Source organism: Cyprinodon variegatus, unplaced genomic scaffold, assembly GCF_000732505.1.
Source record: "Cyprinodon variegatus isolate N-32 unplaced genomic scaffold, C_variegatus-1.0 Scaffold575, whole genome shotgun sequence".
NCBI classification, from domain to species: domain Eukaryota; kingdom Metazoa; phylum Chordata; class Actinopteri; order Cyprinodontiformes; family Cyprinodontidae; genus Cyprinodon; species Cyprinodon variegatus.
Genome location: NW_015151028.1, coordinates 159072 through 173077, shown reverse-complemented (window position 1 = coordinate 173077; position 14006 = coordinate 159072). Strand labels below are relative to the sequence as shown.

Genomic DNA, 14006 nt, shown 5'->3' with positions numbered 1-14006 from the left:
ATAAGGGCCCCTTTTATTTATTTCTCTAACGATGATGATGATGTTGATGCTGCTGATGATGATGATTTTATATTTCTGCTCGGCATGCATGGTGTTCCATCTGCCCCTTGTGCTCTTTTTTTTTTTTTTCTCTGACTCATTACTTTAGTCCTTCTTTCCCCTCTTTAAATTATATAGATATGAACGGTTAAATATCAGCACATGTAACAGACTCCGGGATCCAGCAGCAAAGTGAGGACAGGTCAGCTTTAAGCGCTCAGATGAAGTCATCTGTCTTCGCCAAACTGAGTGTGCGTGGCTGCTGGAGGCTTGTGTGCCTCCGTCCTGGTTCATTTAATGAATCTGAGAACCTTAACACTGAGGGGGTCAAGAGGATCACTTCATGACAGCTTGTGCGCGGCTCTTTTGCATGTCTTGAATCGGAAAAGTTCACATTTAAAGTCCGGGTGGTCATGTTGTTTATATCTTTGAATTTGCTCGCGGCTTTTCCCCCATTTTTTTATGCCTTTGGCACTGAAAAACTCTGTTTATTATATGGTTGCTTTACTGCGTCATTTTATCAAGTGAAATCATTACTAAGGTTTGTTTGCTGATGCAGTTTGTCCTAAGATTGCTGGTTTGTGAATAAAACTGATCTGTTAAATGATTATAGTAAATTTAATTCTGATGCGTTTCCTTAAAAAGTCCAGTGGAGATCATCTGGAAGATTTAGTTTAGTCTCTAAATAGGATCAAGTTGGACACAGGAAAAAATTAATCTTCAAACACATAACAGTTTCACATTGACACCCGTCCCATTAGGTATCCTCTGGTCTGTTGTGTTCCCAACCAAATTTCAATAAAACACTCTGAAAACACAAAGATCTGCTTTTTTTAAAAATGATATGAGGGGCAGACTGCTTGGAAGGAAATATTAACAAAGGTTAAATAAAAAGGTGTGCACTGTCAGTTAAAATGTGTTTAAATTTGGTTTGAATAAATTATCACTTTGAACTGAAGTAGAATTAAGGCCTGGGTTTTAAATCCCTTAAAAGGAAGGACAATTTATCTATTTTTATTTTGAAAGATTAATCCACTCTTCCAATGAACCTTGGTGTGGAGAACGTCAAAATCAATGGAAGCTCTTCAAGTAAATCATTGTAGTTGAGCAACACTTAATATTCTGAAGCATGGTCGTGGCAGCACCATGCTGTGGGGATGATTTTGTTCTAACAAAGATCCGTTTCGCGCGTGTTGGTCTAACCGAAGCGACACCTTTCGCTGAAATCAGATGGAAAATGTCAAAAAAAACTATGATGAATGTTGTAAGCCAAATAATGCCTTTATGATTGAATACCTTGATTATTTTACTTCTGCGCCTCTGTTCAGCACCTCTGTGCTAACAGCACAGGCTGCACGCGTGCGCTTTTTTTTTTCACATAGCATGCGTGTCTGGCAGTTAGCGTCAGTTGACAAGTGCGCACAGAGAGTTTTGGAGCGCGCTGGCGCCAGCACAGCCATTCTTTGAAGTTAACATTTGTTTGTCCTTTAACGGGACCTCTGTGCTGCAGAGGGTGTTTGTCTTTGATATTCAGAGCGCATCTATTTTCTTTGCGCCTTTCAATAAGACCCGTTTTATCCACCGAGTAAACTGCAGTGACAGAGCCTGAGAGCGCAGCTCAACCTGGATATCAGCTGCACTACATTTCTTTACTGGGCCACTGGACCTGTCTCATAAAATGAGGCCAAACTGTGTTATTTTCATTTTATTTGGTCTTGCGCTGCTGCGCAGCGGCAGCTTGGAGCGCCGCTGGGTACACCGTGCGTCTCATCTCTCTTTACATGCTTTTATTTGGGAGAGAAAAATAAGCACCAGCCCCGGCATAAATACACTGGCAGACATATCTCGTTTCTGAGAGCTCCGGTTGGTTGGACTCATCCACATGGACGCGCCTGTCAGAGAGAATTAGGGCGGGCGTAAAGCGGTGACGTGGAGGTTTGGAGAGGGGCGCAGTTGGATAGGCAGAGGCACAGGCAACAGCTGAAATGAGCAGAGAGCGCTGGAGTGTGTGTAAGCCTCTGGATCTAATATCACCTACCTGTCCTTGTCACTCTGATAGTCAGCCAAGGTAGCGGCAGTTTTCCACCGATGCTGTGACAAACTTCAATGGCCTGTTTTAAAGCGTCCTCCAGTTTAAACAGAGAGAGAGCTTCATCTCAGCGAGAGGAACCGTGCTGCTGTGCGCTTTTTGGACAGCTGAACACATTCCGGAGTCGGACTTTCCGCTCAGCCTTCCTGTGTTAGAAGCTTGTGAGATCTTTCACCGATGAGCTCTATGAGGGATCCATTAAATATAGAGCATCACCTCACAGGGAATAAACTCGCCTCCACGCACCACACGGCTTTGGCGATGGCTTCTAGTTTGCAGCCGCTGCAGCGCTCCGTGGACTCTAAGCACCGGTTAGAGGTGCACACTGTGTCGGACACATCGAGCCCAGAGTCTGTGGGTAAGAACCGCCCGCCTTTTCAGATCGCCCAAGATGTCATCTTGTTATGAAATATCAGATCTCCGATCCGTCAATATGAAAGGAGCTTTTACAGGCTTGCTGTCATTTCATTAGGAGCTTATTTGTGTGTTAGGTGTTAAACTTATCTCCTTTTAAACTAAAACAATTATCAGTATTCTAAAGGATTCTTAAACGCAGAATATGACTGAAAATATTTAATTTATTTAAGCAATTTAATCATGTTTTTTCCCTAAAAAATCCTCAAAAGAGGAGAAAAAAATGCATTTTTTATTTGTATAATACTAATTATTAAACTCTTTTTTTTTTCTTTTTTTTTGCTTGTAGAAAAAGAAAAGATCCAAAATAAAAACGAAGACTCATCGGACGATCCGTCCAAGAAGAAAAGGCAGCGGCGGCAAAGGACACATTTCACCAGCCAGCAGCTGCAGGAGTTAGAGGCCACCTTCCAGAGGAATCGCTACCCGGACATGAGCACCAGGGAGGAGATAGCCGTGTGGACCAACCTCACAGAGGCCAGAGTCAGGGTGAGCAAAACATCACACACTAAACATTTCTAATTATCTCAACATTTTATCAGTCATTAATTGTAACCATTTGGCACAATTACGCACGTAAATTAAAACAACACTGAACAGATTTAAAATAAAAATTTTAATATACAATAAAAGGAAAATTATATTTAAAAAAAAGCAAAACAATCCACAATTATTTACCTTAGAACAAATCAATGTAATCTGGAAATTATATTTGTTTTGTGATTTTCTTTTCCCACTAATCAAGAATCAGTCTATTGTTATTTGCCCATTAGGTGTAATTAGTTTGTGTTAATGCTGTTAACAGTTGAGGGCTATTCACGTGCCACTCGTGTTCTTCCCTCCGTGTAAAAGAGGTGCAAAGCTCGTATTTTGCGATTGTCGCCCTGACGTTGTGTGATTAAGGTCAGAGTGTTTGTGGAAGCATGCCGGGGAATACACATCCCCTCCACGTTAAGATGCTCCACTGAGACTGCAGTGTGTATTCAGCGCTGATAATGGCGGCTTTAATCGGGAATGCTCTGCGCATTAATGGCAAGGATTTTAGTTATTTAAATTAAAAACAAAACAAAGCAAAACAATCTGCAAAGGAAGCTGGACCTAAAAATATTTATTTATTTTTTTATTGATTTGCTTTTAAAAAAATTTTATTTTATCTCTAATTGTTGCAATTATTTGAAATTTCTGTGCACCAGGTTTGGTTCAAGAACCGACGAGCCAAGTGGAGGAAACGGGAGAGAAACCAACAAGCCGAGCTCTGCAAGAACGGCTTCGGCCCGCAGTTTAACGGACTCATGCAGCCCTACGACGACATGTACCCCAGCTACACGTACAACAACTGGGCCGCCAAGGGCCTCACGTCCGCCTCCTTATCCACTAAAAGCTTCCCCTTCTTCAACTCCATGAACGTCAACCCTTTATCCTCTCAGACCATGTTCTCGCCTCCAAACTCCATTTCCTCCATGACCTCCAGCATGGTGCCATCTGCGGTGACCGGCGTGCCGGGATCCAGCCTGAACAGCCTCAATAACTTGAACAACCTCAGTAACCCTTCCCTCAACTCGGGGGTACCCACGCCGGCGTGTCCCTACGCGCCACCGACCCCTCCCTACGTGTACAGAGACACTTGTAACTCCAGCCTGGCCAGCCTGAGACTGAAAGCCAAGCAGCACTCGAGTTTTGGATACGCCGGGGTGCAAAATCCAGCCACCAACCTGAGCGCTTGCCAATACGCAGTGGATAGGCCGGTCTAATTGTTACCTGCACTGCAAAAAATTCCCACCGAGCTGCGATTTTTAAAGGATAAATCGACGCTTTAAGTATTTTTTTTCCAACCTACAAAAGATAATTTGGAACTGCTTGTTAAAGGGAATTTAATAACGAAAGACTCCACTGTTCCATCAAATAATGAGAAAAAAATGTGATTTAATTCCCTAATGGGTCATTGACTGTCATTCATTTTCATGCAGGGAATTTTAAATTTAGTTTGTGACGGTGGTTATTTTTTGCAGTGTGCTGGTAATTAGAAGCAGCCGTCCACAGAAACAAAAGACTACTACAGCTACTTTTCTCTTTTCATTTTTTTTTTTTTTTCGAAAAAAAGGGCACTAGAAGACTGAACCACTGAAAAAATATCAGCTCCCCCTCGGAAAATTGAACCGGGAGTTGTTGTTTTTTTTATTTTAATTTTTTCCTCAATCATGAGCGCTGGCCTCATTCACCAAGTAAAAAAAAAAAAGATAAATAAAAATAAAGGCCTGTTTCACTTTTCACAGCTCGCCATGAGGGCTTTATTTTTTTTTCCTGGTGGATTCCGGACGTTAACTGTTGATTGAAAAAAAAAAAAGGTTCGTGTAAATATATTTGAATGATCATCTCCTGTTTGTTGAAGCGGCTGCGCTCCAACACTGCAGCTACTTTCCAGGTTCCAACTTATCAACGCATGTGGATAAAAAAAAAAAAGAAAATAAAAACATAATAAATAAAAATAAATACAGTTCCTTTGACAAAAAAAGGAATCATGTTTTGCTTGCAAACAAAAAGGGAATGTACATACTAAAACGCACCAGTTGTGTGTTTCGAACATATTATAAATTTATTATTAATGTCTGTGTGAATATCGATTTAGAATAGCAATTCTGGATAAAAAGAAAAGAATCCAAAAATGTTCCTGCGACAAATGATTTTTTTTTTTTTCCTTTTGCTCTGTGTATACTATTTGGTACGAATTATGTTGTTCTTTTCCCAACGTCCCCCCACCCAAAAAAATATTGTGTTTTATTTAATGGAAGTAAATATATTGTTCCAAAAAAAACATTCTGCTGGGCGACTTTTATTGAATCTTTGTGCAAGAAGTCTGTTAGTGGAGTGCAAAGCAGTGACATTCTGTCTATAGCCATTCGATTGTTTGAGGTGCTTGTGAGGCTAATCTATAGAGGAAAACAATGGGCAGCTCCAATACACATGGCACCGGGATGCTCCGGCAGATTAGCCGCTGAATGCGCGTCTGTCTGCCTGCCTGCTGCAGCCAAGAGCCCCGACTGCTCGCTGGGGCTTGAAATAACACGGGAATCCACAAAAAAAAAAAAAAAAAAAAAAGGCGCACGACAGCGCGCAACAGAGACATCAATCCATTAAGTTCAGCTCTGCGTATAAAGTCAATGCAACATTACAACAAAGTTACAAAAACACGCTTAGAAAAATAGGGCGATTCAAGCGCAGCCATGCATCAAATCTACCCTTCTTTGTCAGACGGTTATGTACACACCTTAAAACTTGCTTTGCTTCTTCATGTTTGCTTTTTTCTCTCTCTTTTGTAATCAAGCAACAGACCTTATATCATCTGTTTGCCCTTTTTATTGTTTTCATTGGTGCTGCTGATTTCTTTGGTCACGTTTTAACTGTGCACAAACGTGACGAAGAAACTATGATGTGCAACCTTGTGCAAACATAGAGTTGCAGAGGTATGAGGGCCGCGGGAGTCTGCAGGACATAGCTGTGGAACAACACATCGTTTACTACACATTTCCATCACCATATAAATGTTGCATTTATAATTTTTTATCTATATTCCACCTTAACACATTTTTGAGATGTAAAAGTGCATAATTTCCACATATTCCAACCCCAAAGACTTCTACTGGCCCCATCTACAGATCCAGTGAGGGACTCACCCGAGGTCGCCTCTCAGGGGGGCTTCATTATGAGCAAAAATATATCTCAGTTAATCCTGAGTGCTGTTTTTTTTTTTTTTTTTTTACAACTACCAAATAAAAAACACAGGCGACGCGTTTCCATATATGTCTGAGCTGCTCTGCGCTGCTGCAGACGCTTTAAGATTGTCCACAAGTGTCACCTTTTGATAGAGTCGGTAAGGCGCAGAAATAATCAGCTGTAGGGGTGGGGTGGGGGGGATAAACCAGGGTGAATACACAAGTCTGCAGTCTGAATACACATCGGCTCAATCAACATCAGACCTTAGGAGGCATCAGTGGGGAATTGTTCATTTGGATGACCGATGATCAGGACTGCACTCTTCTGTGGTTCTCCTCCTCAAACGGGTCTCTGCTTAAAGGTAAGATTCTGTATTTTTGTCTTAAAAATGTAATTATTTAAATAAAGATAAGCGCCTTTTAAATTTGCATTTAATTTTCCCTTTAAATTGGCTTTGCTTGCAACGTCTAGATTGCACGGTCGTGATGCTTTAACTGTTAAAAAATAATTTTCCTTGAATCTGGTTAAATTTTACTTAAAACAAAAATCTTCAAAGTCCCAAATGCATCGAATAGAAATAATTTCAAAGGGAATAATAGCAAACTTTTATAAGCATAAGTAAATAAGTAACATGATGTTTTTGTACTGGTATAAAGCGCAAGCAAAATTAGATTTGATCTCTTAGCTCAAAAAGAAAAAAAAAAAAAAAAAAAACAATCCAAACATCTCCTGTCTATTTTTTAATCTAAAATATTGCAGTACATACTGATGTGAAATTAGTTCCACTTGCTAATTTTAGGGAAAAAATATCTATTGTAAAATCTTGCTGCTCACAGCAGAATTTAAATTAAAAAAGGCAACAGATGCAAATATTCAACAATGCATTGCCACAGATCCAGTGTTAAAATAATTAGAGCCTCTACAGATTAAGCATATTAAAATGATGTAGTTTTCTATTGTTTGCAGTCTCTAAATAAGTTTTTGGTACGGTCTATAGGAATAGTTTCATTACATTTAAGGTTAGGGAACCCATTCAGATTGATAGAATCTTGAGCTGCTTTTTATATATCTGCTGATTTGCAAAAAAAAAAAAAAAGAAAAAAAGGTTATTTTTCCATTCTTATAGACGTTTCATATGTTCTTATTGCTCTTTAGTTGTGCGGTCCCTCTATGTTGGCGTAACAAGCTGGAAATGTGGGAGTTGGAGGGATATGGGTTAAGATAATGAACACAGATTCCGGATGTTTCAGAGCAGGCAGGGTGGCTTGGATCAATAGTTTATTATTTGAAGGAGGCAATGAAGCATCAGAGCCAAATGAAATCACAGCAGGACTCCAAAGGGACAGCAACACCCAGCATAATAAGGTCAGACCTGTCTCTAGGTGAGATAAGATGGGAAATAAGAAAATATACACCAGCATTTTCCACATGCAAGCATGTTTGTATGCAGGTGTAGTTTGCAGTCAGACAGTTTGGGAAGAGTTGTGCCAACATGCATGAGCTCTGCTGCAGAGAGGACTCCTGTGTCTGGGGGAGGTGGAGTGTTTGGCTCTTAACCAATGGTGGATCAGGAGCTTCAGCTAAAGGTCACATGGTGTGACCTCACACATTCTCACCCTCACCTAAGGCCTGAAGAGAGGTTTTCCACAAGATTCATTACAATCCATTTAAACTAACACTAGAAGAAAAAAAAAATGTTTTCTTTAGCAAACTTTCAAAATAAATTGGAGAAGATGCCTCATTTCACTGCAACATTTGTGTCTGTTTACTGAGCTCAAAATGAAAAAAAAAAGTTTTCTTCATAAAAGCTCAGATTTAAAAGCGGGTGAAAGCATTTTATTGTTGTGAGCTTGGCTGCGAGTAGGTGTGCTGTGGAGAGTTCAAGCCCTGCTCAGAGCTGGTGTCTGCTGCTTGTTTGTTCAGTATACATGTGCCATTCGTGCAGCCGTGTAGAAGCCCCTCTCACTGTGGAAGCTTGGAGCAGTTAGAGGGCAGGCGGCAGGCTAGAGCGTGTGAAAGCAGATAACCAGGACGGATTTCATGACGCACACACTTCCTGCTCTCTGAAGTTCTATTAAAGAGGGATGAAAACAAAACACACACACACACAGATCTGAGTTGTTTTCTCACCAAATCAATTTCTCCACATTGAGCATGCTGAAGAGATCAGCACTGCAAGCACTCATGGAGCCTGAAGGAAAGAAAGAGGCTCCATCATGAGGGACTTGACAATGTATATGATACAGCCGGGGGGAGTGAATGTCACCTGTTATTGGTACTACAGAGGCAAAAAGCAGAAGCTCTGCTTCCCTCTCTGCAAAAGAGAAACAAAAATCTTCAGGTTTCACTCTGGAGGCATTTGCATTAAAGGGATAGAGTGTTTGATCTCAAGCAAGGCTCTATGAAAATATCAGTAAAACTTAAGCTCACCAGACTCAGAGGAGTCCTCATAGTGTTGTTACTCTACCAAGCTGATCAGATGGGCTCCTATCACAACCCAACCCATATTTTAGTAGGTTTTAGCTATTTAAAACAACCCAACTAAAAATGCTGTATTGTTTAGCTCAGCGATTAAATGCTTGGTCACACACCTGATGCTTTAACTAAGCATTTAAATTTCCCCACTCAGAAGAGCAGTAGAACGGATTCAGTTAGCCGTAAATTTAGATTCTTTTAACATAACATTGAAACTGAGATGTAACAAAATGTGAGTTAAGATGAGCAAAATGGCTCTCTGCAAAGCCACAGCATAGACTGTGGACTGCAGGAGGATAGATCTAAAGTTGATAGCTGATGTGTATAGATCTAGCTTTGAGGACGTGTTTTAATTTTAATTAACTTCAGATCGAGAAAAGCCTAAAAAACACAGATACAAGTCAAATGTGGACATGTGGACACTATTTGTTTCTCTGTTGATAAAAGAATTGTATTTCTGGTGTAGAAGTTTACCCATCCATATATGATCCGACATTAACCGTCCCATTTGTCAACATTATGTAGGATTTTAAAAAGTGTGCTAATCAGTAAGTCTTTTATGTTCCGTGGTGGGCAGGTGCAACTCACAACAGATATTTATTACTTTTGTTTTTTGCATTTAAAATGGAAATAATAATAATAATAATAATAAAACTAGATCTGCAGAATGTCATAGAAAAAAAGGGTTTCTTTCAGACAGCAAGGAGTCTTCCTCATGCCTCGTCATGTTAATCTGACAAGCCCAAAACTGCTAGCATTTTAGCGTCTTCTGAAGCATCGTGTTCAGACACCTGCAGTTTACACAGGCTGCCCCCCCTCTGCTGTTTTCTGTTTTCTTTGGGCCTGTCATCTACTGTAACAGCTTAATTGACGTTTACCTCACTTGGCGGCTGTCAGCCACCCAGAGTCTGAGTCTGGGGAGCAGCCCACTACAGCCGTTTCCCAGGCACCATTTTAGGGAGAAAATTACACCTGAGTACTTTTGTTTGCTTTAGTCATTTTTTTTTTTTTCATTTTTTTGTTCTTTGCAACCCAGGGTGAGTCTGCAGAAGGAGAGGGATATTGAGGAAAAACTTATTAAATTCAGCCTGAAAGAATATAAGAACAAGAAGTTCGACTTTTATAGATTTATCTTTAAATGATTAACCTGAGACTAAACATATCAACACGGGTCATTCCTTGGTTTCTCTCTAAAGATCATGTGGAGTCATGCAAATTGTATAAACCTGGTGCATTTTTGCACCGTAGATTCAACACGAGGGAAGGAACAAAGATTTGAATGCCTGCAGAGATAATGTCACACTTTACAGATCCAGTCAGGCTTCCAGCTGTACAAACACCACATCTTTGAGCCTAAAATGAGCAATAATACCCACAAGCCAAGTAAAGAAAAAACACAATATCACAATTTATTCTCCTGATTCCAACTTCAGTTCAATGCCTGCGTCCAAACAGAAATGTTTTCCAAGGAAAAACTCTGTGCTCTCATGTATTGTGGGTATAGGACAAATTCTGTCCAAATATGGTTGATTTTAGTCATACTGAGTAAATTCTTGTCTCTGTATTTTCTTGTCCTTGTTTGGTGAGTGGCCTTTCTGTTCAGTGGCTTGATTTAAACTGTATGCAGGAGTGCTTACCACACAGGTGGGCACACATATGAATTTGTGTGGAATGCGAAGTATTTTAGTTCAATGCATTTCGGTTTGAATCCTGTTTGGCATTAAAGGTGTTATTAAGAGACCATGACTCAGTAGGTGGAGTAGGTTTCATTCAATATGAAAGGTTTGGGTTTGATTCCAGCTTCCTAAATGTGAACGCAGCTCCGGTGTAACGCCCTTTGAGTGGTTGGTGTGACTAGAAACATGCTTACAGTGCCTTTCATCATCATAATGTGACTGCCGGTCATCCAATGCAAGTATGGGTGGAAACCTGTGCCGTCAGTAGGATTTTAACTTAATTCAAACTGTATTTATTAAGGTGAAGATAAATTAAAACTCATTTAACAATTTGATGCTGAATTAATTTGTTCTAAATTTGATCTATTGCGTTTTTAAAATTTGGTTTTTCTAATTTCCTCCATTTTTCTGGAATTCAAGTTGGAGTCTGAGGCTTAATTTTTTTTTTCTTGCTATATATTGAGGTCATTTCAATCAAATCATTAAATGCTATACTTACATAGTTTCACATGATCAAATCTGGTTTTAATTTAGTTTTAGAAACCTGCAATTCTGAGAAAAAAAATGTAAAATAGAAGTTAGAAATAAGTCCTCACATAAATTGGCTTCATTGTCAATTAGCCAAAGATACCAGGCAGGGTTTTACATTTAACTCTCTAATGAACATATTTTGAAGAATTCAGCATGCTAAAAATGTTCTTGAGAGAAAATAATCACACCACCTAAAATGTTCTGGTTTCATGTGATTGAACCAACACAGATTATAGTAAAAAAAAAAAATTATTAAAGTGAAAACATTGTTTAAAAAAACTGCATGTCTGAATATCCTGTTAGCATTTGTATCAGTTCCCTTTATTCTGATTCCCCAAAATAAAATCCAGATGAATTAGCTTTCTTTATAAATCACCTGATTAAAGTCCACCTATGTGAAGCATAATATTAATGCATAGGTTTTGTTTCTTGGAGGCCTTCTAAGAGGATTATTGGAAAATATTATAGAACAACCAATATTAATATAGAGGAACCCAGCAGGCAGGTGAGGGAGGATGTTCCAGAGAGTGAAGCTACATTCAGGACAATCCTGGAAGAAAACATGAGGATTATAGACTGAGGTGGAGGTTCACCTTCCAGCAGGCCACCAACCTAAAAAATACAGGCTAAGACACCATTGATGGTTTAAATACAGATCCATGAATTAGAATGACCCAATCCAAGTCCAGACATTAATCAACTGAGGAATAACTGAGGAATAATGGCGCCGTTTGAAAACGAATGTTCACAGATGCTCCCTATTCAATCATTAAACAGTTTTATATCTTAGTATGTAGATGTTCCCAGCTAGTGGTGAAATATCCTGAAGGCCTGCATTTTCCATGGCAGGAAGAATGCATGGCACATGTTTCATCTTAATAGTTTCTTAATATATTGAAAGTCCTTTATCCTCTTCTCTCAATTTAATAGTTGTTTGTTACTTCATCTCTTATATAAAATATAAATGAAACACATCAAGGTTAGTGGTTTTATTGTCACAAAAAGAAAGATTTTATGGGTGTTTGAATACCTTTCTACTCATCATTTAGTGTGTATTTATTCTTATAGTTGCGCAAGCCACTAGTGTCATAACCACTTTGGCAGCTTTCAATCTCTGTAACTGAGCCCATGTTTGGCAGAGTCAGCACTAGTAATTGCTGCCACATTTTTCATAACTTCAAGGAAATAACTTGGATAAAAGAAGCATTTCTGAGAACACTTTTGCTACATTTTTTATTCACTTATTTATTTCTGGAGCCAGCAGCAGCAGCAGTAGATCCTGAACTCGAGCAGTGTGCAGCTCTGGATCTTTCCACCAGTATATTAAATGTGATCTGGATGCTCTGCCCCAAAACTTGAACAATCTTAGAAGATAGAGAAGTTTAGAAATTGATCAAGGATGAGGGTTTGTTCAGCGTTCTGACTACCACCTCATAGTTTTTTTTTTTATCACTTTAAATCTGTTTTTTCTCTTTGATTCATAAAGAATCCAAGTAATGGTAATAATTGTAAAGGCTCTGTAGAAACAATATATAAGGGAAGCCTTTCTTTTATTTCAAACATGCATGTATTTTGCTAAGCATTTATTTTGAAGGGTTCTTTAATAATGTCATATCTTGATGGAATCAGATCTTTACATCCCTAAGAAAAAAATAAACAGAATGCATTTATGGCGAAATAATAATCACATCTATACAGTAACAAGAGATGTTTTCTTTTTTTTCTATTGTCTTTATGTTTAGAGAATTTGATTGGTCTGTTTTTATCATTGACTAAGATGAATAAGACCCAGACGAGTCACAGGTTCTGATAAAACTTGTCCTTCAAAGAATTTCAGCTTAATGTTCTTTGACGATTGCTTAATTCTGGACGTTTTCCAAGCCATTAAAGACCTCCTGGCTGATTATTATGTAAAGTAAAATCCAATAGTAAATTTTCTCTAAAACCCCAAATCTGCTTGTCCAGCTTTACAACCTCTGTTCTAATATTTCAGTTTTTTCATATACCACCAATTCATCTTATGACATGTCGTCTCAAAGTACTTTACAGACTCAGTTCAATCAAGTTGTACAGTCAGAGTGGTTGTAAAGTTTTTTATGTAAGGAAACCCAGCAGATTGGCAGTCACTGACTTTACAGGATTCCCTCCGCCTGGATGAGCAAGTAGCAACAATGGACACTCACAAGCACTGTGTTGCCAATTTTGCAGCAATCCCCCATAGTGAACATGCATATTCTAGAGATGGAAACTCCCCTTAAACAGAAGGAAAACCTCCAGCAGAACCAGACACATTGCATGAACGGAGCACGGATTGAGGAGTACTTGGGATAAAAGTAAAATGTTATTATTACCTGTAATAGCTCATATAGCTTCATCTAGGAGAGACAAGATAGTGAGCTCAGAGCCACTATTGAAGTTTGGAAAATGAAAGAAAGCACATGCAGTTACAGCCATGTTAAAATCTCAGCAAACATTTGGAGGCAGGAGAGTGATGGAGCTAACATCACTGTTGGAAGTCTAGTACTCCAAAATGTTATTTCCCTCTCTAACATATCTAACTGTGGGAATTGAAGCAAGCTGGACAAATGCACTCTAAAGAAAGCGTCAGATGATCTGTAATAAATTTGTTTTTCCTCAGTCCTTCTTTTGGTCAAACTGTGTCCGTGCCATCAAACATTTGCTCAGCACTGCGCTCAGTAATTCCTACAATTATCTCTGAGAATTTATTGCTCTATGTTTAAAATCCATCTCTGACTCCACACAGAGTTAGATGATAAACTATGTCTGGCTTTGCTTCTTACAGGAGTGAAGTAATGGACTTATCACTCCTCTGATATGCTGTTTTTCAGTTGGATTGTGCATGAAGATCAACACACTGTTCCTGTCCAATGAACGTGCAGGGTCTGTTGGACTGAAGGCAAGCAGCAATTTGGGATGGTGATCACACGGGGAAACACAGCTGCCACTTCATCAGCTGAAAGAGGAAATCACCGTAGGTTTTCAGTGTTTACACCTCATAAAAATATTTGTTGGCTGCCACTTTTATGGAATCCAGATGCTTAAAGTCCTGG

At 39.2% G+C, this 14006-nt stretch overlaps 1 protein-coding gene and 1 long non-coding RNA gene across 6 annotated transcripts in view; both read left to right on the top strand.

Annotated features, from left to right (window-relative positions):
- Positions 1-4989, top strand: part of pitx2 (paired-like homeodomain 2) — a 10529-nt gene extending 5540 nt beyond the window's left edge. For 4 of the 5 annotated variants that reach the window (XM_015392137.1, XM_015392136.1, XM_015392135.1 and 1 more), the window contains exons 3-4: positions 2832-3031; positions 3736-4989. In XM_015392137.1, the coding sequence (XP_015247623.1) occupies positions 2832-3031; positions 3736-4293 (758 nt within the window). In that variant the 3' untranslated portion in view covers positions 4294-4989. Of the gene's footprint in view, positions 1-1919; positions 2487-2831; positions 3032-3735 lie in introns of those variants that run through there. The other variant, XM_015392134.1, reaches the window with a different exon arrangement.
- A 1487-nt stretch (positions 4990-6476) lies between these two features.
- The window catches only part of LOC107095809, a 13675-nt gene continuing 6145 nt past the window's right edge, over positions 6477-14006 (top strand). The window contains exons 1-2 of the long non-coding RNA XR_001481759.1: positions 6477-6614; positions 13785-13927. This is a non-coding gene — a long non-coding RNA (uncharacterized LOC107095809). The remainder of the gene's footprint in view (positions 6615-13784; positions 13928-14006) is intronic.